Raw genomic sequence first — 26,282 nt, 5'->3', positions numbered from 1 at the left:
ATCTCTTCAGGAAAATTAGAGGTGCCAAGAGAACATTTTATGCAAAGATGGGAACAATAAAGGACAGAAAAGGTATGGACTGAACAGAAGCAGAAGATATTCAGAAGAGATGGCAAGAATATGCAGAAGATCTATATGAAAAAGATCTTAGTGACTCATATAACCATGATGGTGTGATCAGTCACCTAGAGCCAGACATCCTGGAATGTGAATTCAAATGGGTCTTAGGAAGCATCACTATGAACAAAGCTAGAGGAGGTGATGGAAATCCAGTTGAGCTATTTCAAACCCTAAAAGATGATGCTGTGAAAGTGCTGAACTCAATATGCCAGCAAATTTGGAAAACTTGGCAGTGGCCCAGGACTGGAAAAAGTCAGTTTTCATTCCAATCCCAAGAAAAGACAATGACAAAGAATGTTCAAACTACCACACAATTTGCATTCATCTCATACACTAGTAAAGTAATGCTCAAAATTCTCCAAGAGAGCCTTCAACAGTATGTAAACTGAGAACTTCCAGATGTTCACGTTGGATTTAGAAAAGGCAGAGAAACCAGAGATCAAATTGCCAGCATCCACTGGATCATAGTAAAAGCAAGAGAATTCCAGAAAAACATCTATTTCTACTTCATTGACTAAGGCAAAACCTTTGACTGTGTGGATCACAACAAACTATAGAAAATTCTTCAATAGATGGGAATAACACACCACCTTACCTGCCTTCTGAGAAATCTGTATGCAGGTCAAGAAGCAACAGTTAGAAAAAAGAAAAGAAAAGAAACTGACATGGAACAACAGACTGTTTCCAAATTGGGAAAGAAGTATGTCAAGGCTGTATATTGTCACCCTGCTTATTTAACTTATATGTAGAGTGGTTATATGGGAAATGCTGGAATGGATGGAGCACAAGCTGGAATGAAGATTGCTGAGAGAAATATCAATAATCTCAGATATGCATATGACACCACCCATATGGCAGAAAGTGAAGAGGATCTAAAGAGCCTCTTGATGAAAATGAAAGAGGAGAGTGAAAAAACTGGCTTAAAACTCAATATTCAAAAAACATAGATCATGGTATCTGGCCCCACCACTTCACGGCAAATAGATGGGGAAACAATGGAAACAGTGACAGACTTCATATTCTTGGGTTCTAAAATCACTGCAGATGCAGCCATGAAATTAAAAATCACTTGCTCCTTGGAAGGAAAGATATGATCTACCTAGACAGTTTATTAAAAATCGGAGACATTACTTGACTGACAAAGTTCCACATAGTCAAAGCTAAGGATTTTCCAGCAGTCATGTACAGATGTGAGAGTTGGACCATAAAGAAAGATGAGTGCCGAAGAGTTGATGCTTTTGAAATGTGGTGTTGGAGAAGACTCTTGAGAATCCCTTGGACAGCAAGGAAATCAAACCAATCAATCCTAAAGGAATTCAAAGGACTGATGCTGAAGCTGAAACTCCAATACTTTGGCTACCTGATGTGAAGAACAGACTCATTGAAAAAGACCCTGATGCTGGGAAAGATTGAAGGCAGGAGGAGAAGGGGACGACAGAGGCTGAGATGGTTGAATGGCATTACTGACTCCATGGACATGAGTTTGAGCAAGCTCTGGGAGTTGGTGTTCGACAGGGAAGCCTGGAGTGCTGCAGTCCATAGGGTTGTAAAGAGTCGGACACGACTGAATGACTGAACTTACCTAAGCTTATAAAACTCCCTCGAATTGTAATAATAAAACAAGAAAGGTTCAAAAACATATAAACCTTAAAAGTGTTACAATGTAGGAAATGCAAACCTACCATTATTATGATATATTTTAACATATCTTGATCAGAAACAGATTAAGTAACTGAAAATTATTTATGTTATTGGGGGTTTGAGAAATAAATATAGCAAGATGACTTAGCAGATATATATTAAATGTTATTTTTAAAAATCAGACAATATACATTCTTTTTAAGCACACGGAAAACAGTTACATGAAATTTTCTCCTATTAAACTCATAGACAGTCATCAAAATTATTAGAATTCATAGTAATAATTAAATAAAATTAAACAGAAACAATAGAAAAGAACCAAAATATCCATATAGTTGATACAAGAATAACTCACTTCAAAATAATTTGTGGGTAAAGAGGAAATTCTAATGAGAAAGATAAAATTTTACAACTGACCAATAGTATCATGAGTGATATCATACTGAAACATACAGAGAGCAGTTAAATTAGAATTTAGGAGATTTATAGACTCACATTCATATATTTGAAAACAAGTAAGGGAAAGAATGGAGAAGGCAATGGCACCCCACTCCCGTACTCTTGCCTGGAAAAATCCCACGGATGGAGGAGCCTGGTAGGCTGCAGTCCATGGGGTCGCTAAGAGTCGGACATGACTGAGCGACTTAGCAGCAGCAGCAGCATCAAGGGAAAGAAAAGAATCTTAGGAATTTAAATAAGGAAGCTAGAAACAAGACAAGGAATAAATCAAAAGAGAAGTAGAAAGAAGTAAGAAGTAAATGTTAAAGGAGAGTTTAATCAAATAAGAAACAAATTAATAAAATGACAAGGCCCATTAATAAGGGGGGAAAAAAAGCAAAATTAAATAATAGTAGGAACAAAGAGACCTAGAAGTGATGACAATAATTCAACAAGAAACAAGAAAATATCAGGAATTGTTATTCACTTTGTTAGGTATGATAAAGATGTGGTTAATGGGTGAAAAAAAAAAAAGACAGTGTTATCAATTAAACATGCATATGAAATGGTCACAACTTCCAGAATTTCCACTAACATACCTGGAAGACATAAGGAAAGAAGGAAAGAAAATAGAGGAAAAATGAGAGGGATAATGATAAATGTGACAAGACTGGCAAAAATATAATTACTAAAACTAAGAGTTTGTTGGGGCTTCCCTGGTGGTTCAGATGGATTATTTCTTCTACTTTTGTTAAAAAGTTTGAAAAGATAGAAGCATAACAATAAATCAGAGAGAACTGAGAAAAATCTAGAACACAACCATAAGTGATACTAATAAAATTACAAAAAGATTATGGACAATTTTTGATTAATATAATAAATTGCCAGGATTGACTTAAGAAGAAATAGAAAATTTATTTTCTAAGAAATAGGATGTTTAACCATTAAAAATCATGAAATTAGTGTCAGATATTTCCTCTGACACTCCAAAAAGGTCACCAGGTCCATAGAGTTTAATGGACTGGTTGTTTTAAACTTAACAAAAAAGAAAGGTGTTGTCTTTTTCCCCAAACTGTTTTAGAGAAGAAAGAGGGAAACCTACTTATTCAGGCTAATATAACTGGGATGCTAAATCCTAAAAGGTTAATTACAAGACTAGGATTATACACCAAAATATAGCAGCTGTTTTATCTGGGGAGGTGGGAATGATCTAGAGAATTGAAAAGGATAGTTCAACAAGACTTCAGTTTTATCTATAATATTTTAATTCTCTAATTAAAAGAAGACAAGAAAGAACATGACAAAGTGTAACCAAGCAGGACCCTATTGAGCCCTCCTGGGTCAGACCCTCTTAGGTCCTCTCCTTGCCTTTTGTTTGTAGAAAAATTTTAGCTTTCTAAGCCTTTCCCCAAGTTACCAAGAATATGTTTGATCAGAAAAGTGAGAAAACATAGAATTAAAGGGAAACAGTCAAGCAAGAAAAAACTGTAATGGTAAACTAATCCTAAATTTTAAAATTTTCTCTAAAAATACTACAACAAATTATCAATACATTGTTTGTTGCTCAACTTCAACAGCAGAGAGAAAATCATCCCTTTAAAGCATATTATGTGCCAACCTAATAAACAGCTGCCAGACCTGGTCAGTGGTAGGAAGCCTAGAATGTACTATTCTTAGATCAAGAAATCCTCAGTAGTTCAAGTTACTACAGGTCTTATAAATATCACTATCTTTTCTCATGTAAATTGGTAAAAATTACATTTTATTTTTAAAACATTTATTTGCCTATGACTTTCCATAGCTGAGCAGTTATTAATTAATTACTTTACATTCATACATATATTTATTAAACAAATTCTTATAGAATGCCCAGTATATTGCATGCACAGCTTCTCTATCTACTGGGTCTCCATGGGTGAGAGACACAATCCTTGTTCTTATAGAGAGGAGATGGACAGGAAGGTTAGTACTGACAATACAGTGAAATTAATAGTGCTTAGGGCTACGCAAAGTAATGCTCAAAATTCTCCAAGCGAGGCTTCAATAGTATGTGAACTGAGAACCTCCAGATGTTCAGTTGGATTTAGAAAAGGCAGAGGAACCAGAGATCAAATTGCCAACACCCATTGGATCATAGAAAAAGCAAGAGAGTTCCAGAAAAACATCTACTTCTGCTTTATTGACTATGGCAAAGCCTTTGACTGTGTGGATCACAATATATTGTGGAAAATTCTTCAAGAGATGGGGACACCAAACCACCTTACCTGCCTCTTGAGAAATCTGTATGCAGGTCAAGGAGCAACAGTTAGAACCGAACATGGAACAGTGGACTGGTTCCAAACTGGGAAAGGAGAACATCAAGGCTGTATATTGTCACCCTGCTTGTTTAACTTCTATGCAGAGTACATCATGAGAAATGCTGGGCTGGATGAAGCACAAGCTGGAATCAAGATTACTGGGAAAAATATCAATAACCTGATACACAGATGACAGCACCCTTATGGCAGAAAGTGAAGAAGAACTAAAGAGCCTCTTGATGAAAGTGAAACAGGAAAGTGAAAAAGCTGACTTAAAACTCAGCATTCAAAAAATGAAGATCATGGTGTCCTATCCCATCATTTCATGGCAAATAGATGGGGAAACAATGGAAACAGTGACAATTTTCTTGGGTTCTAAAATCACTGCAGATGGTGACTGCAGCCATGAAATGATTAAAAGACGCTTGCTCCTTGGAAGAAAACCTATGACCCACCTAGACAGCATATTAAAAAGCAGAGACATTACTTTGACGACAAAGGTCTGTCTAGTCAAAGCTATGGGTTTTCCAGTAGTCATATCTGGATGTGAGAGTTGGACCATAAGGAAAGCTGAGTGCTGAAAAATTGATGCTTTTGAAATGTGGTGTTGGAGAAGATGCTTGAGAGTCCCTTGGACAGCAAGGAGATCAAACCTGTCTATCCTAAAGGAAATCAGTCCTGAATATTCATTGGAAGAACTGATGCAGAAGGTGAAGCTTCAATACTTTGGCCACTTGATGCAAAGAACTGACTCACTGGAAAAGACCCTGATGCTGGGAAAGATTGAAGGCAGGAGGAGGAGGGGACGACAGAGGATGAGATGGTTGGATGGCATCATCAACTCAATGTACATGAGTTTGAGCAAGCTCTGGGAGTTGGTTATGGACAGGAAAGCCTGGCGTGCTGCAGTCCATGGGGTCATAAAGAGTTGGACATGACTGAGCGACTGAACTGAACTAGGGCTACACAGATCAGAGATTCATCTGTCCCAGTCTTGAGGATCAAGGAATGTGACACTTGAATCAAGTACTGTTATTAATCATCAAACAAAGGTGGGAGGTGTTTAGGAAAGGGGTAAAGAGTGGTATAATCAAAGGAAACGGCATATACATACATGAAGAGAACATCTGAGGAACTGCAGGTGTGGGATTGCTGCAGAGGAAGTCAGGGAGTTTAGAAGCTAGATCCCTCTAAGGCCTTGCCTCTGCACTTGAAGATTTTGAACCTAATCAGGAAACCACTGAAGTAAGAAACAATACGCTTTCTGTCTGTCGTGCAGAAGAGTCCATTTTTATCTGACTCCAGTGGGAAGATAACTGGTAGAAAGCACAACATACTGCACCAGGTGTATAAGGGCACTGATGTGCCCTCACCTTGTGAGGACCTCACCTTGTGCCTCAGTTCAGTTCAGTCACACAGTCATTTCTGACTCTTTGAGACCCCAATGGACTGCAGCATGGCGGGCTTCCCTGTCCATAAGCAACCCGCAGAGCTTGCTCAAACTCATGTCCATCGAGTCAGTGATGCCATCCAACCATCTCATCCTCTGTCTTCCTCTTCTCCTCCTGCCTTCAGTTTGTCCCAGCTTCAGGGTCTTTTCCAGTGAGTCAGTTCTTCACATCAGGTAGCCAAAGTACTGGAGTTTCACCTTCAGCATTTCCTTTAGGATGGATGGGTTTGATCTCCTTGCAGTCCACGGGACTCTCAAGCATCTTCTCCAACACCACATTTCACAAGCACTAATTCTTCGGCATTCAACTTTCTTTATAGTCCAACTCTCACATCCATATATGACTACTGGAAAAACCATAGCTTTGACTAGACCTTTGTTGGCAAACTAATGTCTCTGCTTTTCAATAAACTGTCTAGGTTGGTCATAACTTTTTTTCCAAGGAGCAAGTGTCTTTTGATTTCATGGCTGCAGTCACCACCTGCAGTGATTTTGGAGCCCAAGAAAATAAAGTCTGTAACTTTTTCCATTGTTTCCCCATCTATTTGCCATGAAGTAATGGGATTGAATGCCATTATCTTCGTTTTATGAATGTTGAGTTTTAAGCCAGCCTTTTCACTCTCTTCTTTCACCTTCATCAATAGGCTGTTAAGTTCCTCTTCACTTTCTGCCATAAAGGTGGTGTCATCTGCATATCTGAGGTTATTGCTATTTCTCCCAGTAATCTTGATTCCAGCTTGTGTTTCATCCAGCCCAGCATTTCTCATGATGTACTCTGCATAGAAGTTAAATAAGCAGGGTGACAATATATAGCCTTGATGTTCTCCTTTCCCAGTTTGGAACCACTCCGTTGTCCCATGTCTTGTTCTAACTATTGCTTCTTGACCTGCATACAGATTTCTCAGAAGGCAGGTAAGGTGGTCTGGTATTTCCATCTCTTGAGAAATTTTCCACAGTTTGTTGTGATCCACACAGTCAAAGGCTTTGCCATAGTCAATAAAGTAGAAGCAGATATTTTTCCGGAACTTTCTTGCTTTTTCTGTGATCCAGTGGATGTTGACAATTTGATCTCTGGTTCCTCTGTAATCCAGCTTGAATATCTGGAAGTTTTAAGTTTACTTACTGTTGAAGCCTTGCTTGGAGAATTTTGAGCATTACTTTGCTACTATTGTGCCATAGTTTGAACATTCTTTGGCATTGCCTTTCTTTGGGATTAGAATGAAAACTGACTTTTTCCAGTCCTGTGGCCACTCCTGAGTTTTCCAAATTTGCTGACATATTGAGTGTAGCACTTTCAGAGCATCATCTTTTAGGACTTGAAATAGCTCAACCAGAATTTCATCATCTCCACTACCTTTGTTCATAGTGATGCTTTGTAAGGCCCACTTGACTTTGCATTCCAGGATGTCTGACTTTAGGTGACTGATCACACCATCATGGTCATCTAAGTCATTAAGATCTTTTTTGTATCATTCTTCTGTATTCTTGCCACCTCTTCTGAATGTCTTCTGCTTCTATTAGGTCCATACCATTTCTGTCCTTTACTGTGTCCATTTTTGCATTTAATATTCCCTTGGTATCTCTAATTTTTCTGAAAAAATCTCTAGTCTTTCCCATTCTATTGTTTTCCTCTATTTCTTTACATTGATAACTGAGGAATGCTTTCTGACCTCTTCTTGCTATTCTTTGGAACTCTGTATTCAAATGGGCATATCTTTCATTTTCTCCTTTGCCTTTCACTTCTCTCCTTTCTCAGATGTCTGTAAGTCCTCCTCATGCAAGGATTTTGCCTTTTTGCATTTCTTCTTCTTGGGTATAGTCTTGATCACTGCCTCCTGTACAATATTATGAACCTCCATCCATAGTTCTTTAGGCACTCTGTCTATCAGACCTAATCCTGTGAATTTATTTGTCACTTCCACTGTATAATTGTAAAGGATTTGATTTAGGTCATACCTGAATGGTCTAGTGGTTTTCCCTATTTTCTTCAATTTACATCTGAATTTTGCAATAAGGAGTTCATGATCTGAGCCACAGTCAGCCCCCAGTCTTGTGCCTAAGCTTGTGTTATTTACTGATGGAGCAGGCCTGATAGAATCTGATTTGTTTGGGGAACTTAGGCTCCTCCTGAGAGAGAATTCATCCTAATAGAAAGAACATTTGGTGGGTGCAATATCAAATCTTAGTAGTGAAGGGAAGAAATGAGTCTTAGGTAAAAAGATACCTACTGGGGTGTCTGGGAAAACACTGAAGTGAGAGTGAGGAAGTATTCCTCAAAGGGTGTAACACATAGAAAGAGACACAGTTCCTCTTCCCAATGCCTCATTTTGCTCTGGAAGTAAGTGTAACTTTTTTTATCCTTCAGTAGTCAATAACTATGGTATTTAACAGAGGCAGTTGCAGAGGAAGGGTATCTTGTAGGCAAGGTCAATACTCGAGGCAAGAGTGGTGGTTCTCAGCAGATGTGATTGCTTGTAAAGAATGTAGCAGGGATGTCTTGTGCTTGTGCTGTTCCTTGGCAGGAGTGGTTGACATGTAAATGGCTGGTGAGTGCCGTACTTGCAAAAGGGAGATAATAGAAGAAAATGTAGCTTGTTAGCACAAAATGTGTACCCTCATGTAGACACAGATATAATTGACCTGAAGTGTGTAGACCTCCTTTTCTGTTCTACACTGGAAAATGGGGGTAAGAAGCAACAAAATAAACAGTAAAGAGAGAAGGCTTGAACTACCTCTCCCAGATAAGCTGCCCAAATTCCCAGAATACTAGGTCCTGGCAACTCCACATTCACTTACTGTAAAAGTGTAAAAGGTTAGGTTACTCCCCAGGCTGTAGAACAAGTGCCCAATTGCCCTGAAAGATAGCATATCCCTCATCCAAAAGGAAACCTAGCCTGATCTTGCATCCAGCTAATCTTTCACATTACTGCAACTAGGCACTTTTGTTTTCTTATCATCTTCACAGAGAGCAGAGAGAGATTTTCATGATTTTTCATGACTCTATTCTCTCCACTTTAATAGCCAAAAGCTAAAACCAAATAAACTTGTTTACAGAGAAAACCCAGCAATTTTGTCTGATCAGTTGATCTATTTCATTCTTACTGAAACTGCAATCGTGTTATCCTGACTGACAGATTCTCAAGAGAGATTTAGAAAAAATATTCTTGATCAAATTCACTAAGAACAGAATGTTTCAAGTGGGCGTGTCTGGCTAGAATCTCACTGAACTACTCAGTAACAGCACATCAAAAGTCTGCTGAATTTTTATTTCCCGTCAGAAAAATAACAAAACCAATCTGAAATCTGAGAGTGTTTTGAAGGCAGTTGGTATATAGCCTAGTAGCAAATACATTTTTGGGGCTGCTCCTTTGTTTTTCTCCCCTTTGGCAGCTATGTTTAATGGGCTGAGAGAAAGCTGTTTGCTTGCAGAATCTTATTATAGACCAGAAATACACTTGTTCCAGAGAAGAGTAATTTAATTGGTTCCAAGTCAAATGATGTTAACAGGTGTCACCTCACCAATCCAGGACTTAAAATGGGTTATTATAAACAGAACTAATACGTATTTTTCTGGCTTTTGCTCCCATTTGTTATGCAAGACTGCATGCCCCTGTAATGTTCCTCCTGATTATTTCTAGCAACTTTAGGAGGTGGTTGACATGTGCTCATGCACACGTACTGTCAGCTACCACATAATGCCTGCCATTTTCTTGCCCTTTAGCTCAAGTTCTTCTCTGCTGCCATCTGCAACTAAGGCCTGCACAGCTTAATATAAACTGCAAGGAAGTCTTGATCAGTATTTCTGCTTCTGCCAGGCTCCGTGACACTTCAGTGGAAGAACATTACATTGCTGGTTCCATGGATACACGAGGTCCACGAGAAGGCACAGGTAGAGGGAGAATCTCTCTGTCCCTTTCAGTGTTCCACACTGCTGAGCTCAATTGTCAAAGAGTTATAGAGCTTTTATCCATAGCTCTCTCTCTTCCCCTAGGACCCAAACAAGCTGTTGTGGAGTAGGATGGGTAGTGTGTGAGTCTGGTGGCCATGGAAGGTACCTCTAACATGTGACTGTAATTGAGGTGGACTCCAGCTGCTGTGCTCTGAAATTATAACCAGGTTTGCACAGAGGCCATGCTTCCCTGGCTGCTCTCAGTCAAGAATGGAGCATGGGAGTAATACAAAGGGGGGCACCCTGAGATTCATGGGACACTTCTGATAGATGTGTTTGATATGAAGTTTCCTAACAGCTTTGTCAAACTTTCCTTAGAACTAGTCTTATAGTCCAACCTCCCTTCCTTTTTTTCTCTCACAGGCATTTCTCCCAATATATTTTTCTTTTTGCACATTTAGTCCCATCTTGGTATCTTGCTTCTCACAGGACCTAGATTAACACAGGGCATCTGTTAGTTATGTGCAACAGAATAGCTTAAATATTCTCCCTGTTGCTGAACCACATGGATCTTCTTGATGACTCCCCTTCAAAGGAATTTTCTCTCCCAGGTGGCTTCTAGGTCCTCTTACAAATAGATTTGATGTTGACTTCAGTTTCCTCCACCCAGGTTTGCCTGGCATGCTCAGAAATGCTCAGACATGTGTAGATCTCTGTAGGAGATATGATGTGATGGAGGCTCAAATTGAGTCCCTTGCTATATACCCTAGAGCATCTATTATGATTCTTCATCAGTTTAGTGCATGGTTAGAGAAACAAAAGAAATACAGGCAACTATCCTTGCTTTTGAAATTAAAATTCAGTTAGTGAGATAAAAATCACACATGTGCCACAAGTGGTTTAAAATGCAGATAATAATCATTGATTTTTCAAGGACATGAAGAGAGCTTCAAGAAATATGGTTTCGTCTTTCTCTGGGTTTCTACTTCTGTGGGATAATGACAGATAATAGTAGAAAACTGTTTCTTTCTGTGCAGGTCTGTGATCGGCTGAATGTGAAGACGTGGAGGTGAGAGAGGCACATAATCTTCATAATCATTACTGTGATGGGCTGAGCCCATTGCCTTTCATCAGGGCCTTACTGAATTCTCCCACTGTGTCAGAGACTTGTTGATTCATGGACTGACATGATGTCTTCACTTTTTGCTTCCCAAAGTAAAAAGGTGGATGGAAATTGAAAATAAATTAAATAAATTAGTTTAGCTTATAATCAGACATAAGAACTCAACATTGATTTTCAAATGGTATAGTTATTTTAGAGTTAAGAATGTATATAACATATGGGGTGGGAAGAAATAAATGCCAATTAGCTCTTTAATACCAATGTCAATGTGCATGTTGTTTTCTTAGCAAAAGGCCTTTGGATAAATTCTAGATTAACAGGGATAGAAATAATGTCAAAGATTACTAATTTAGTATGTCCTCCTGCTGATGGGAAGAACAGCACCTTGAAAGAAAGTTAATATGGAATGTTAAGTCATGGGAATTGCTCACAGAAAAGAAAATACCAAGAGAATTAAGTAAAGCTAATTTGAAGACATAAATTTTCTTTGGTAGTGAGGTTTGAAATCTTATTATTCCAGCCTTTTAATTGAGAGACAATATGCTTGTTTTTTTTTTTTTTGAACTTGCAGATCCTCGGGGTTAAACTTGGGGTTGAACGGCTGTCATGTGACTTTGGGTGGGTTGCAAATTCTTCAGGAGAGAGTTAGGTCAACTAACAAGAAGCTAAATGCTCAGTATTATCTCACTCTCTCATGTTATCACAGGATAAACCATTAATATCAAGAAGCTTCTGAAGTCTCTATCTGGGAATTTGTCAGTGCACCAGGAACAACAATCCCTGGCATAATGTTAGACAAACTTAAATGGGATAACCAAACGAACAACTAAACAGACTCATGAATAAGCAGTAGGATTTTATCTTTCAAGTTACATTTCATTGGTCATTGAAATTGACCAAGTAAATTAAATTGACAGTATTGGTGAGCTGTGTTGTGATATGTTAACCCTTCCCCATTGTAGTTAGCATTTTAAATATTGGAGAGCTAATTCTTATTTCAACATATACAAAATAAATGCTTGTCCCGTAAATCCAATACCAACACATGGTACAGTACAAGTAATTTAATTCTTCAAGAATTAGAAAAGATAAAGGCTTTTCAAGAATCAGATTCCTTTACTGAAAATATCTTACAAATTTGAGATTGTGCCTATGTAACCTCAAACATGAATAAAAAGTAATATAAACTTTTTTCCTTTTGGGTGCTGATATTAAATTTTCTTTATACTTTTACATTTTCAATATTTTACAATAAATATATAACTTTTTAATTGGACAAAAAATAATTGTGAGTGGTTAACCAAGGAATGGGTGTGACTTAGTGAGTAGGAAAACAGTCCTAATATTTGAAACAATCTGGCAAAGGCTTGGAAGCAAAAGACAGAAATCTGACTACATTCAAGGAGTTTGCCAGTGTTTGACTGAACTATAATTTCTATATCCTACCTATCACTTCAGTAAGCCTTGTCTTTTTACAAGGCATGTGACAAGAGAATGTTGTATTAAGGTTCCCCAACATTGAGTTTAGATCAAAAATGAAGACATGGAGTGGAAAGTTTTTTAGTAATATTTCTAGTTCATGAGGAATAATGGGGAAAAGTTTGGAGAAGGAAATGGCAACCCACTCCAGTATTCTTGCCTGGAGAATCCCATGGACAGAGGAGCCTGGTGAGGCACAGTCCATAGGGTCGCACAGAGTTGGACATGACTGAAGTGACCGAGCATGCAGACACACATAGGGAATTTTGTTTATGTCTTCTGGGAATATATTATTTTGATTGACTCCGCCTGGGAATTCAGAGGGGAAGTTTGTTCTGTTATCTCTAAAGAAAGAATTTGATGAACAGACACAATTGCTGGGGTCATGTTTAATGGATGTGTTTTTGAGTTCAGTTAAATACTTTGTGTTCATTTGCTCAGCCATGTCCGACTCTTTGTGATCCCATGGACTGTAGCTTGCCAGTCTCCTCTGTCCATTGGCTTTCCCAGGCAAGAACACTTGAGTGGGTTGCCGTTTTCTTCTCCAGGGATCTTCCTGACCTGGGGATGGAACCCATGTCTGTTGCATTGGTGGGCAGAATCTTTACCACTGAGCCACCAGGGAAGGCCTGTTAAACACTTCAGAGGCTCCATTTACCTCCAGACACCTAAAATGTTTATTACAAGCTCATTTCAGTAGTCAAATTTTAGTAAATGTTTATATTTAAATGTTACACAATTTTATTTCTTTCAGAGATATTCTGTAACTCACTCTTCCCGCTAGTTTTTAACCAGTTCTCCTGCTACCCCCAATCTATCCAAATGACTGAGTTTCGCCATATGGGTTCACTGCTGCATTAGTACATTGACAGAGATATATAAACCATGGCTTTCACAGCTGTTTCAGATGAAACTGTATATTAATGTGTAAACTTGCAACATACAGCTTAGCCGGAAAGTTATGTGGAACAGGTGACTGGGGAGATAGCTTTCACCACTTGGACTAAAGTCAATTTTGAAGGAGCTAAAAGATGCCTATCGAATTCTGGTACATGTGTGTGGTTTGAGGAGTGCGTGTGCACTGCAGAGAATTCTTTATACTTCAAAAAAGCTGAAAATATGGGTGGTTAAATGAAGTTACACTTTTACACCCTCATATGCTAAGTGGAAGAGGCAACCAGATGCAGTAAAAAGTTGTTAATATTAGTCTATCACTCTTGGTTTACAATGTTTTGAACACGTGTTAGAGATACTTGTGAAGATGTAAAAGGTGAATTTAAAACCTACATCAATTATACCAAAAGTCAACTGGAAAGAAAAGGATTTTAAGTCCTTGAGCTTTTATTAATAATACAAACTCGCAGCCAAAGGAATAGCCTTAGTCAACACATTTCCATGTCCCCCTAAACACAAATAGCCTCCAACCTTTGGAGGTTGTTCCTTCGAGATGTTTCACCAGTGACATCACAGTGATTGCCACCTCCCTTAGACTACTTTAGGCCCTGCCCAGAGCCCAGAAGTCCAGACGGCCTGGGAGACAAGCAGGAGTTGGAGCCCAAGTTGGAGAGACAGAGGAGAAGCCTACTGCAGCCCAGGGTGTCCTTGACCCTATTCAGGTAACAGCAGGATTTTTAAGCTTAGCATACAGTGTGTATGTGTGTACAAGTTGCAGATAAGAAAAGCACGGGAATATTTACATTTCTTAATGAAATAGACAATGCCTATTGTACGCAGTGTTTCTTAGACTAGAATATTATTGATTCTTGTTTTCCTTTTTTTCACCTTATGGCATGCATTTTCTCCCTTCCTATTAAAAGATATCACACAGGAAAAGATGTCTTCCATCTTTTCCAAGTCTCCATTCAAAGAAAGTCAATATCAAACAGTTTATTCAGAGTTCTTTTGTTTTTTCACTTTGAGTCATACACTGTGATCTTGATGTCAGGAAAGATTTAAAATGAAGCCAAAATTGTCTTTGTGGGTTAACAGCAGAAAAATGGAAGATTGTTGATCTGGGTTTTACCTAACTTTGGCATAAATGTGTGTGAAATTAGAGCCCACTCCCTATAGTTAGCTATATGTTGATTGAATTGGATTCATTATAAATTCCCACCTTAATGCTGTGTTTTATTACTTTAAAAACATACAAAACAACAGCATTTTAAGCTTACCATCAAAGTGCAAGATATAGTAAGAGGTAAACCATAGGTAATAAAGAAGTGTAATGAGTAGCTGTCAATTCAGAGACCATTGAAAAAAATGTGAAGAGTCCATAAAACATACTCTTTGAACAATTATTGTAAGGCAACACCTGTATAAATATCACTCAGGTCAAGAAATTGTCATTGGCGCACTCCAGAATTTCATTCTTGATCACTTTTCCCTTTTGCCTTATCATCGGTAATCATCATCTTAATTCTTGAGCTAATCTTATCCATGGTTTTCTTTATAATTTTACCATCTCTGTCTGAGTTCCTAAACAATATAATTAAATTTTCTGTTTTTGGCTTTGAAGAAATAGAATTGCATTCTCTGTTTCTTTTTGTAAATTCCTCTTTTGCTTCATAGTTATTTTTGTGAAATCCACCCATCTTATTATGTGGTGCTGTAGTTCATATGTTTTATTTGCTCTATAGCAATGTATGAACATACCACAGTTCACATTCATTCTATTGCTGATGAACATTTGAGTTGTTTTCAGCTTGGGGATATTATGAAAATGTTGCTATGAACATTCTTATATATATATCCTGGTATATATGTGCTTGAGTTTCTAGAGCCAGAATGAAAGAGCCAGATAAAAGAGAATTAATATTATCAACATTAATTTAAAAATGTCAAATTGTTTTCCCAAAGGTCAAAAATTTACACTAGCCAGGGCAGTTATTTGTGGTTATCATTCATGTTTTCACTCCTACAGAGTAACCACAATCCAACAACTATTTCCAGTCTGCCAGTTCTAGTTCTGCCTCTAACTTGCTATGTGTCATCACACAAACAACTTAACCTCTCTCTAAAAGTCAGTTTCTTAGCAATAATCTTGGGAGAGAGAAAAATCACAAAACTTGCCTGAGTTGTAAATGTCAGAGTTGTTGTGAAGGTCACACGATCAAAGCTCTGGACAACTTTCAGCAACATTTTCTGAATACGTTCCTCTCAGGTCACAGTCTCATAAGATTTGATGGGACAGTTATTTTGCCCTCCCTGAGTTGGGTCGTTTTGATCATTGTAAATAAGGCCTCTTATTTTTTACATATCTTTTTACTTCTTCGGGACTTATTCAAATAAATTGGTGTTTGGATCAGGATTTAATTTTATCAATAAATCCATAAGGAAGAATCTGCTTTAGAGTCTTTAGATTCTTTTGTTCTTAGGCTCCTTGCATGAATTCATCAACTTCCTGTTCTCCTCTGCTCTGGTGTACATGCTTATACATTCTCTCTACTTCCTTAATACTTCATTTTCTTCTGTTTACTTTCTCCTTCAAGCAAATCTTTGTAAAGATTTTCATTGGAAAAAGTGTAGAGGGCAAAAATATAAGTAAGAATTAAAAGGAAAGTGAAACATGAATCAGTTACCATTGGTCATATTTTAAATCAACATTCAACAATGTACCTGTTAATATAATCTTATCTGAACTTATGTGTTATAACAACAATAACATAAAATGTTAAAAAGGATCATTTGACTGGTTTATACAATTAATAATTTGGTACACTAATAATAAAAGAAATATAGTAATTATAATTCATAATTCAGGGGAGACTTCTTCCCCCTGAACTTCCACTTTTAGAAAATAAAACACTTTTTCCCTTTAAACTTTTTCCACTCCATAGTAGACTTTTGCTCTATTTAAAATTTTATTATTAATCTTTACTTTCACTTGGTTTGCATATTCACAGTGTCAATTATGCCACATCATTGGAAGTAATAATTTTATGTTTCTCAAAGCATGATTTTCCTCAAGTATTATCTACATAGACTATAAAGATACCACCCCCACTTTTTGAAGTGTTTACAATATAAGCACATCCTGGACTTGACTAAAAATAGCTGGCACAAGCCCTTGTTGAAATAGAAGTATCCATGGGGTTAACACTTGCCGTTTGGACTGAGTGCCTGTTATGTGAGGGACTTTTGGTTGACCCCAGTAGGCTCTATGCCCAATGCAGGGATTTCAAGAGGCCAAGCAGCTGTTGAAACTACTTAATGCTTTCACAGGGTTAGACAAAGATAGATCAGCTCGAAACTTGAAAAATTATGGTATCCTATCTCTGTATGTAATTTGAAGCAAGAAAAATTCTAAGCCATAACTTTTTTTTTCCTTCTGTTTTGGTTGACCTTACTCACTGGGAGCAAAGCAAGCAAGCATGCACACACATACACACAGAAGTTGAAAAAAGAAAAAAGCAATATTTTGTATTTTATCAAGTGAAAGTCACTCAGTCATGTCCGACTCTTTGTGACCCCATGGGCTATACAGTCCATGGAATTCTCCAGGCCAGAATACTGGAGTGGGTAGCCTTTCCCTTCTCCAGGGGATCTTCCCAACTCAGGGATTGAAACTAGGTCTCCCACATCGCAGGTAGATTGTTTACCAGCTAAGCCAAAAGGAAAGCCCAAGAATACTGGAGTGGGTAGCCTATCCCTTCTCCAGTGGCTCTTACTGACCCAGGAATTGAACCAAGGTCTCCTGCATTGCAAGTGGGTTTTTTTTTTACCAACTGTGCTGTGAGGAAAACCCCATAAGCATCAATATAGTCATCACAGGAAAATAATCAGAACTGTATTGGTTTTTTTGACATCAGGTCAAAAGAAAAAAAAAAAAAAGACTGTGTAAATCAAGGTTTCTCAGAGAAACAGAACCAATAGGGAGGATGTGTGTATGTGTGTGTAATGTAATTGGCTTATATGCTTGTGGAGGCTGGCAAGTCCCAAATCTACAGGGGAAATTGGAGGCTGGAGACCCAGAGAAGAGTAATAATTCTAGTCCAAACATAGTCTGGAGGTTAGATATCTGAAATCAAAGTATTGGCAGGGTTGATTTCTTCTGAGGCCTGTCCTTGGCTTGCATATGACCATCTTCTTCCTGTGTCTTCATATGGTCTTCCTTTTGCATATGTTTGTGTCCTAATCTCTTCTTCTTATAAGGATAACAGTCATATTGCATTAGGACCCATCTTAATTACCTCATTTTAATTTAACCCATCTTGATTACCTCTTGAAAGACCCTATCTCCAAATGTAACCACATCTCTCAATAAAAAAATATATATATGTATATAGTTGCATCCCAAGATACTGGGAATTAGGATTTCAACATATGAATTTTGTGGGGGCGGGGGGGAGGGATACAATTCAGCCTATAACACATTTCCCTTCCATAATGCTTCTATTTTCTCTGAGGAAAGAATGCTCACTAATTTCTTGTTTTCTTTGTTACTTTCTGATAGGAGGTAAGGACAAGCAGGAGGTCTTTGGTGTGCCCTCAGAAGTTTGCCTTCGGTTCTCACCACGCCACTCTGAGAATGGAACGATCCACCCGGGAGCTGTGTCTCAACTTCACCGTTGTCCTGATTACAGTTATCCTTATATGGCTCCTTGTGAGGTCCTATCAGTACTGAGATGCCACAGATCCTGGAATTGACTGCAATGCTCCAGGGCTGTCTTCTGTATGCCCTGACATCCCACTGCTGTCATGGGATGCCTTTTCTGGCATCTCACGGCACTTCTGACCAGTTCGCACAATATCTGGGGTGCCTCCAGAGCTTCTCTCAATGGCTTCAAAGTGTTTGCCAGTAAGCATTAAATTTATTCCCCAATTCTTACTGCAAATGTGTTAGACAAGCCACAAGGTTAAAAGTAAACTGGATTCATGATGACATAGAATGTTAACAAGCCCCTGATCTGTCTCACCACATATCCCTTCAACCCACACTCAGCAACCAAACTCTAAATCAACCTGCCAGAAGAAAGAAATGTTAAAGGAAGTCTTTGTCAGCCCTTGTAACTATCATGTGAATAAAGTTAAGTCAACCAAAAATAAGACTTTTAAAATTTATTTTAGCTTCTATTTGTGATACGGCATTTGATCCTTGACTGAGACTGAAGTTTGAAGACAAATGTTACAATAGTTCTAGCATTTGAGATAAGTCAAGATCTTCCAACTGCTGAGGGTTTGAAACCAAGTCCATTAAGAGTGTCGTATTTCAAACAATTCCATTGGTTCAGTTTTCCTTAAACTTTCCTTCTGAATTAGTCCCAAGGGCAGAGGGAAAATAAATTCATTTCACTAGGAGGTTTGGAGTACAGCCTGAACTGTTCACTAAAAGCACAAAACTTCTTTGAAGCCTTGTTTTATCATTAAAATTGACAAAAGTATATTTTATTCTGTAATATCTCCATTTGCTTTAATATATATATATATATATTTACATTATTTCCCATTAAGTAAAACTGAAACATGAGTCATGTCCCTAAGAGTAGCATATTCCAGTTAGGTTATAGTCATTATGCAAATAGAGCTAGTCGCTAATAAACTACAGTTGTAACAGAGAATAGAAAATACAACATTCATGTTTGTGAATACATGAAATAGTCATTTCTTAAGCCTGTTGCTAGAAAACCCCACACTAGACAGATCACATTTGTTCTCTGTGCTAATCTCAAGGTAACCATGGAGAAAGGGAGTATTGTTGAGCCTCATTTTTCATAGTACCCCCATAAAGGCATTCCTTACTGAATGTAGCCTATTACTGCCCTTGCCTACGTAGCATTGTGATTCTCATTCCTGGATGCAGTTTATTTACTTAGGGGTGATTTTTCAAAATATTTATTCTGGGTCCTCCTCAGACTAATTAAATAAAAATCTCAGGAGGTAGAACTCAAGAATCTGCATTTTCCAAAAGTCCTCTAGATAAATATATTGTGTAGCCAGAGGTGAGAAACACTGATACCTACACCAGTACGTCTCAAACTTTGATGTGATTATGAATCACTGGGAGGCCTTTTTAAAATGCAGATTCCAATTCAGTTTGAATTCTGATTTAGTCTGTATTGGGGCCTGAGACTCTGCATTTTAAACAAGCTACTTAATGATGCCAGTGCTATAGTCTATGGTCTCCACAGACTTAGCAGATTAGAATTGTGGAATTAATACATTAGAATCACCTGGAACCTTCAGAAAATGACCCAAGCTTGAGCCCTATTTCCAGGAGTTTCTAACATCACTATTCTGGGATTGAATCTGAGCATTATTTATTTTTAAAAGGATTCCAAGGTGATTCTAATGTGCAGCCAAGGCTAAGAGCCCTGAAAGAGATAAAGGAAAAAAAAGTGTTATTATTTTGATGGGTTCTCACAAATTTTGAGAAACAACAGTGTATGGTCCTCAATGTCACATTCCTAATTTCAGAGTCAGACTACACATGTGGATATGCAATTGTTAGTGATTTAGTGTACAGCATGCTTACTCATGGGCACATGGCTCCAGGCCCCTTGGGAGAGAGTTACCAGTCTTTTTCTTACTCAAAGAAAATCTCAGAAAATCTACCAATGTTTGTATATGTGTTTGAGAACATGTGTATGTGGTAGTGGAGAGGGGAATGGACAAAAACATGACAAATTCCGTTCCTCTGAGTGTTGGTGCCAACATTTACAACAGGTATTATTTATTGAGTCTATTGTATATGAAGCCCTGAATTTGGCACTCCCTATACATTATTTCCATTTAGCAGATGTGAGAACCGAGGATTGTAGGCCTCACTAACCAGATATAAGTAGTGAAACTAGGATGACAAAAATGCCATATTAATTTCTCCTGGTAACTGGATACAAACCATGCTTAACTATAGATCTCTAAACCATTAGAGTATAAATTTTTATCCTCACATTCTTTAGCATTACAAAATATCAGCCTAATTAAAGATAATAGTTGTAATTCTCTATGCAATATTTCTTGCTTGTCAGTCCTCACCTGCTTTTTCTCTATTTTCATGTGATTGGATCTACTGATAGAACCTGTTATAGGTCACTTTTGAAGAGGTAGGACATCCTCTAGCTGGGACTAGTAATTTTGTCTAATTTCTCCCACGTTCAAGAGTCTTAGTCATTATTAAATTCCAGTCTCATTTAATAGTCTCTTTTTATGTATAATCTTCCCTATGGCCTGAATTTTCCTGAATCATCACAGAACTATATCAATATTGGCCCTAGTCACTCGAAAGCTCTCCAGTTACCCCCAAAATGAGATGCTAGCTCTCTTCAGGAACCAAAATGCTGAATTATGTTTGCTAAACAAAATTATAGCTCATAGACTCGAGCCTACATAGCTTCTCTCCCTTTAATTAATTCATTCATTATAATTATGTGAAACTACAGGAGACAGTGGAAACAGTGTCAGACTTTATTTTTTGGGGCTCCAAAATGACTGCAGATGGTGACTGCAGCCATGAAATTAAAAGACTCTTTGGAAGGAAAGTTATGACCAACTTAGATAGCATATTAAAAAGCAGAGACATTACTTTGCCAACAAAGGTCCATCTGGTCAAGGCTATGGTTTTTCCAGTAGTCATGTATGAATGTGAGAGTTGGACTATGAAGAAAGCTGAGTGCCGAAAAATTGATGCTTTTGAACTGTGGTGCTGGAGAAGACTCTTGAGAGTCCCTTGGACTGCAAGGAGATCCAACCAGTCCATCCTGAAGGAGATAAGTCCTGGGTGTTCATTGGATGGACTGATGCTGAAGCTGAAACTCCAGTACTTTGGCCACCTGACGCAAAGAGTTGACTCATTGGAAAAGACCCTGAGTTGGGAAGGATTGGGGGCAGGAGGAGAAGGGGACGACAGAGGATGAGATGGCTGGATGGCATCACTGACTTGATGGGCATGGGTTTGGGTAGCCTCCGGGAGTTGGTGATGGACAGGGAGGCCTGGCGTGCTGCGATTCATGGGGTCGCAAAGAGTCAGACACGACTGAGCGACTGAACTGAACAGGTAGCTTATTGTACTAGTCCCTGGGGCTAAGATGGAGAATGAGACGAACAAGCCCCATTCTCATGTAGAATATGATTTACCAAAGGAGACATAAACAGATGGTTATCATGGCCTAAGTTCTTTGACAAGGGAAGGATAGAATGTTATTGGAGGAGATTCTAGGCAGAGGGGACAGCAATAATAAAGATCTAAAGGTCAGAAGTGAAGTGAAGTGGAGTCACTTAGTCGTGTCCAACTCTTTGCAACTGCATGACTGTAGCCTACCAGGCTCCTCTGTCCATGGGATTTTCCAGGCAAGAATACTGGAGTGGGTTGCCTTTTCCTTCTCCAGAGAGCATGACAAATTCAGGAAATTGAAAGTATCTGCTGGCTGAAGTATAGAATACCTCTCCCAACATTGGCAGAAGTTATACCACATAAGGACAGATCTCAAGATTCTGACTTGAGTTGAACTACCTCGGGGATCCCTCATTGTCAAGCCTCCTGCCACTGACATTTTTCTAAATGATGTCTGTGCCTACACAGATATTAGACTTTGAGTCTTGGAACACCTCACAACATTTACCCATAATTGTCAGATCAGTCCTCCCCAGTAACCATCATAATGTTTGCACAGCTCTCTGTTGGGTAATGGTCTCTTCCTACAATAAATTCTAGGATGCCAAGATCCAAGAAAATCTTAAAGTTGAGCTGCTCATATCACAATGCCAACGAATCACACAAATTTTAAAAGGAAGGTGTGCTGTTGGCTTACACTTTTCTTCCAGTCTCCCCTAAACTACTCAATTGGGCATCTTTTGGAACACCTCATTTTTATCTAACAATTTTTTACACTGAGGTAACACACAAGCTTTTATCAATCTCTAGCAGCACCAGCACGACATCTGGTCACCAGCTCCTCTCCCTAAGGAATTATCCAGATAATTCTTGATATAAACCATAGCTCTAAGAAAAAAGCCCCAAGGTATTCCAACCTGATCAGCCTTCATAACCACATTTCCATCTCTGCTCCACTGACCCAGACATGAGTGTGTGAATATTGTTATAAAATTGTAGTGCTACCATTGTTTTCTTCTAATTTGGAGCTCTCAATCAATCTAGAAGCCATCTCAAGGGGAGAGGCCCCCTTTTACTTCCACTGGTATCTAATACTTTTTGCCATTCCCAACTGTCCCCCAGTTATTTTGGTACATGATCTTTGCTATTCCTACATAGGGTTCCAGAGCCTGCCTCAAGAAGGTAGAGTTCATCTGTCACCACCTTGAAATTAAATCATGCAGAATCCTGTCCTGAAAGCCCAGAGCACCCCCAGTAGTTAGAGACAAACCAAACAAATTCTATCCCCTTTTTCTCTGAATATGTTACTTCTAGATATATTTTATCATTATCTTGCTGTCAGAATGTCTTTAAAAAAATTTGACACAGAAGAGCGTTCTTAGTTGATCCATGTATCTTCTGTTCTGTTTATCTATCCTTCTTGTCCCCCCTCCCACCACCTCTTGTTTCCAACCATTTTCAACATTTGTAGTTTTCAAGCGTGCCATGTTCCCTTATCAATCCTAAAGGAAATCATTCCTGAATATTCATTGGAAGAACTGATGCAGAAGCTCCAATACTTTGGCCACCTGATGTGAAAAGCAGACTCATTGGAAAAGACCCTGATGCTGGGAAAGATTGAAGGCAGGAGGAGAAGGGGATGACAGAGGATGAGATGGTTGGATGACATCATCGACTTGATGGACATGAGTTTGAGCAAGCTCCGGGAGTTGGTCATGGACAGGGAAGCCTGTCATGGTGCAGTCCATGGGGTCGCAAAGAGTCAGACACAACTGAGCGACTGAACTGAACTGATGCTCTCTTATACTGCAGTGAGCTTGCACATCTATTTCCTTTGCCCTAAATTTCCTCTCCTTCTGCCCCTGACATTAATTTGTTAAGACTGCAACTAGGTGTTACTTCTTGAAACTTCAGTTCAGTTCAGTCGCTCAGTTGTGTCCGACTCTTTGCGAACCCATGAATTGCAGCACACCAGGCCTCCCTGTCCATCACCAACTCCTGGAGTTTACACAAATTCATGCCCATTGAGTCGGTGATGCTATCCAGCCATCTCATCCTATGTCGTCCCCTTCTCCTCCTGCCCCCAATCCCTCTCAGCATCAGGGTCTTTTCCAATGAGTCAACTCTTCGCATCAGGTGGCCAAAGTATTGGAGTTTCAGCTTCAGCATCAGTCCATCCAATGAACACCCAGGACTTATCTCCTTCAGGATGGACTGGTTGGATCTCCTTGCAGTCCAAGGGACTCTCAAGAGTCTTCTCCAACACCATAGTTCAAAAGCATCAATTTTTCGGCACTCAGCTTTCTTCACTGTCCAACTCTCACATCCATACATGACCACTGGAAAAACCATAGCCTTGGCCAGATGGACCTTTGTTGGCAAAGTAATGTCTCTGCTTTTTAATATGCTATCTAGGTTGGTCATAACTTTCCTTCCAAGAAGAAAGCGTCTTTTAATTTCATGGCTGCAGTCACCATCTGCGGTGATTTTGGAGCCCCAAAAAATAAAGTCTGACACTGCTTCCACTGTCTCCGCATCTATTTCCCATGAAGGGATGGGATCAGATGCCATGATCTTAGTTTTCTGAATGTTAAGCTTTAAGCCAACTTTTTCACTCTCCTCTTTCACTTTCATCAAGAGGCTTTTCAGTTCCTCTTCACTCTCTGCCATAAGGGTGGTGTCATCTGCATATCTGAGGTTATTGATATTTCTCCCGGCAATCTTGATTCCAGCTTGTGCTTCCTCCAGCCCAGCATTTCTCATGATGTACTCTGCATATAAGTTAAATAAGCAGGGTGACAATATACAGCCTTGATGTACTCCTTTTCCTATTTGGAACCAGTCTGTTGAAACTTATCCCCAGGTAATACCGTTTTCTTAGCCTCATTCCTAACATGCTCATAGCACTTATCACATTTTATGATTTGTTTTTGTGTCTCTCCTATGTTTGTTTCTCATCTATGGGGACTCTCTTCAATGCTAAATTTTAGTTCCTAGTTGGTCCATCATTATCATTAGATAAGTATCTATTGAACGTATCAATAAAAGTTTGGTTAGATAGAAAAATCCTTGGAATAGACATATATGCATTTCTATTATTAGATTCTTAAGTTGTGCCCCCACAGTATAATAAAGAGGGGGCATGAAATCTGTAGTTCTAACAGTTCTGTTACAGTAATGAGCAAACTAAACTTATTTTAAATTATGATCAGTTGAAGCAACTTTTCCAAAGGCAGTTTACCTGCTCTATGAAATATTCATGGTGCTTGCTTCTTTTGATCTAAATCTATCATCATTCTGAATAGTTTGAGATGTTTATGATTGACTCATTAAACCCAGGGTATTGGGTATATTTTAAAATTTATCTACAGACAAGGTAAACACTGGGGAAATTTCATTTTTCAAACTGCCTGCAGGTAGGGTTAATTAACTTCACTTACAAACAGCATATTTAAATAAATCTTATTTCACATCTATTGTGTTAGGAACTTATTTAATTTCTTTCTGTCTTGTGAAGTGTTTATTTTTATTGATAACTTTTGTTTTAAAAGGAGAAGGTTGAGGCTCAGAAAGGACAAATGACCAGTTCCCAAACACAGAGCTAATGAAATGCAGAGATGACAGGCTGAATCTGTTCTTTCCAACTCAGATCAGAGAGAGCTCTTTCCAATCACTGTGACTGCTCCTCTGTGCTATCAGATAGATTCTAGGGCAGAAGGCACAGTCTCTTACTCTGGACTTAAAGTGCCAAAGATGGCATATATCAAAAACCTCTAGGCAAATAATTAAATTGCTCTACCATGCAATCATATGGGGTGTACAACGTATAAAATGATATTTACCAAGAGTTTAAAACAAAGTCTTGGAATCATCTTTCTTTGTCTATCAAAAGAGCAGTGGGCAAGAAGAAATAAGAATACTGATGGCTAATTAAGCTAATAGAAATAATTGTTGATTAAAATATTTGTTCTTTGATGCCAGAATTGTTGTCTGCTCTGGGTCCATTATGTCCCTCAGTGGTGGTAGGCCTTCTTTGTGTGTGTCTGGGTGTGGGTGTGATTGTGGGTGTGTGTATTTATATTTGCTTAGTTATGCACTTTGCATGTGTGCTAAGTCGCTTCAGTCATATCCAACTATTTGCAACCCTATGGATTGTAGCCTGCCAGGTTCCTCTATCCATGGGATTCTCCAGACAAGAATACTGGGTGAGTTACCATTTTCTCCTCTAGGATATCTTCCCAACCCATGGATCAAATCCAGGTCTCATGTCTTTGCATTGGCAGACTGGTTCTTGCCACTAATACTACCTGGGAGGTCCATCCAGGGGAAAACTAATCAGACATAGTGAACAAGCACAGAGATATATGCTGATGGGGAAATATTTTATAGGCTGTGTGCTGTGCTTAGTCGCTCAGTTGTGTCTGACTGTTTTCCCGCCAGGCTCCCCTGTCCATGGGGATTCTCCAGGCAAGGATACTGGAATGGGTTGTCATGCCCTCCTCCAGGGGATCTTCCCAACACAGGGATTGAACCCAGGCCTCCTGCATTGCAGGCAGATTCTTTTCTGAGCCACCAGAGAAGCCCTTTATAAGCTATATATTTTATCAATTATATCAAATTATCACACATACATTTTATGTTTGCTTTTAGCAGTAGAGTTAAAGTAATCAGTTGTACATGTCATGAGTAGCTATACTCTGCGATGACTTCACAAAAAATTTTTCTTTCCATCCTGAACACTGAGGCAAAAGTATAGCTAGAAGTAAAACAGTAGCTTGGAATTTTGATAGGGAGAC

General features: G+C 38.7%; 1 protein-coding gene across 1 annotated transcript; it reads left to right on the top strand.

Moving 5' to 3' along the window:
- Positions 1-13,938: 13,938 nt before the first annotated feature.
- Positions 13,939-18,441, top strand: SLN (sarcolipin). The gene is made up of 2 exons (XM_061125635.1): positions 13,939-14,053; positions 17,890-18,441. Exon 2 carries the CDS (start codon positions 17,965-17,967, stop codon positions 18,058-18,060), a length of 96 nt encoding a protein of 31 aa, XP_060981618.1. The 5' UTR covers positions 13,939-14,053; positions 17,890-17,964; the 3' UTR covers positions 18,061-18,441.
- Positions 18,442-26,282: the final 7,841 nt, after the last annotated feature.

Source organism: Dama dama, chromosome 1 (assembly GCF_033118175.1).
Source record: "Dama dama isolate Ldn47 chromosome 1, ASM3311817v1, whole genome shotgun sequence".
In the NCBI taxonomy this organism is placed as follows: Eukaryota; Metazoa; Chordata; class Mammalia; order Artiodactyla; family Cervidae; genus Dama; species Dama dama.
This window is presented reverse-complemented; position numbering and strand designations above follow the sequence as displayed.

What these genes read in the sequence shown, in the direction of transcription:
- SLN (XM_061125635.1), top strand. Translation starts at nt 17,965, where the DNA reads ATGGAACGATCCACCCGGGAGCTGTGTCTCAACTTCACCGTTGTCCTG.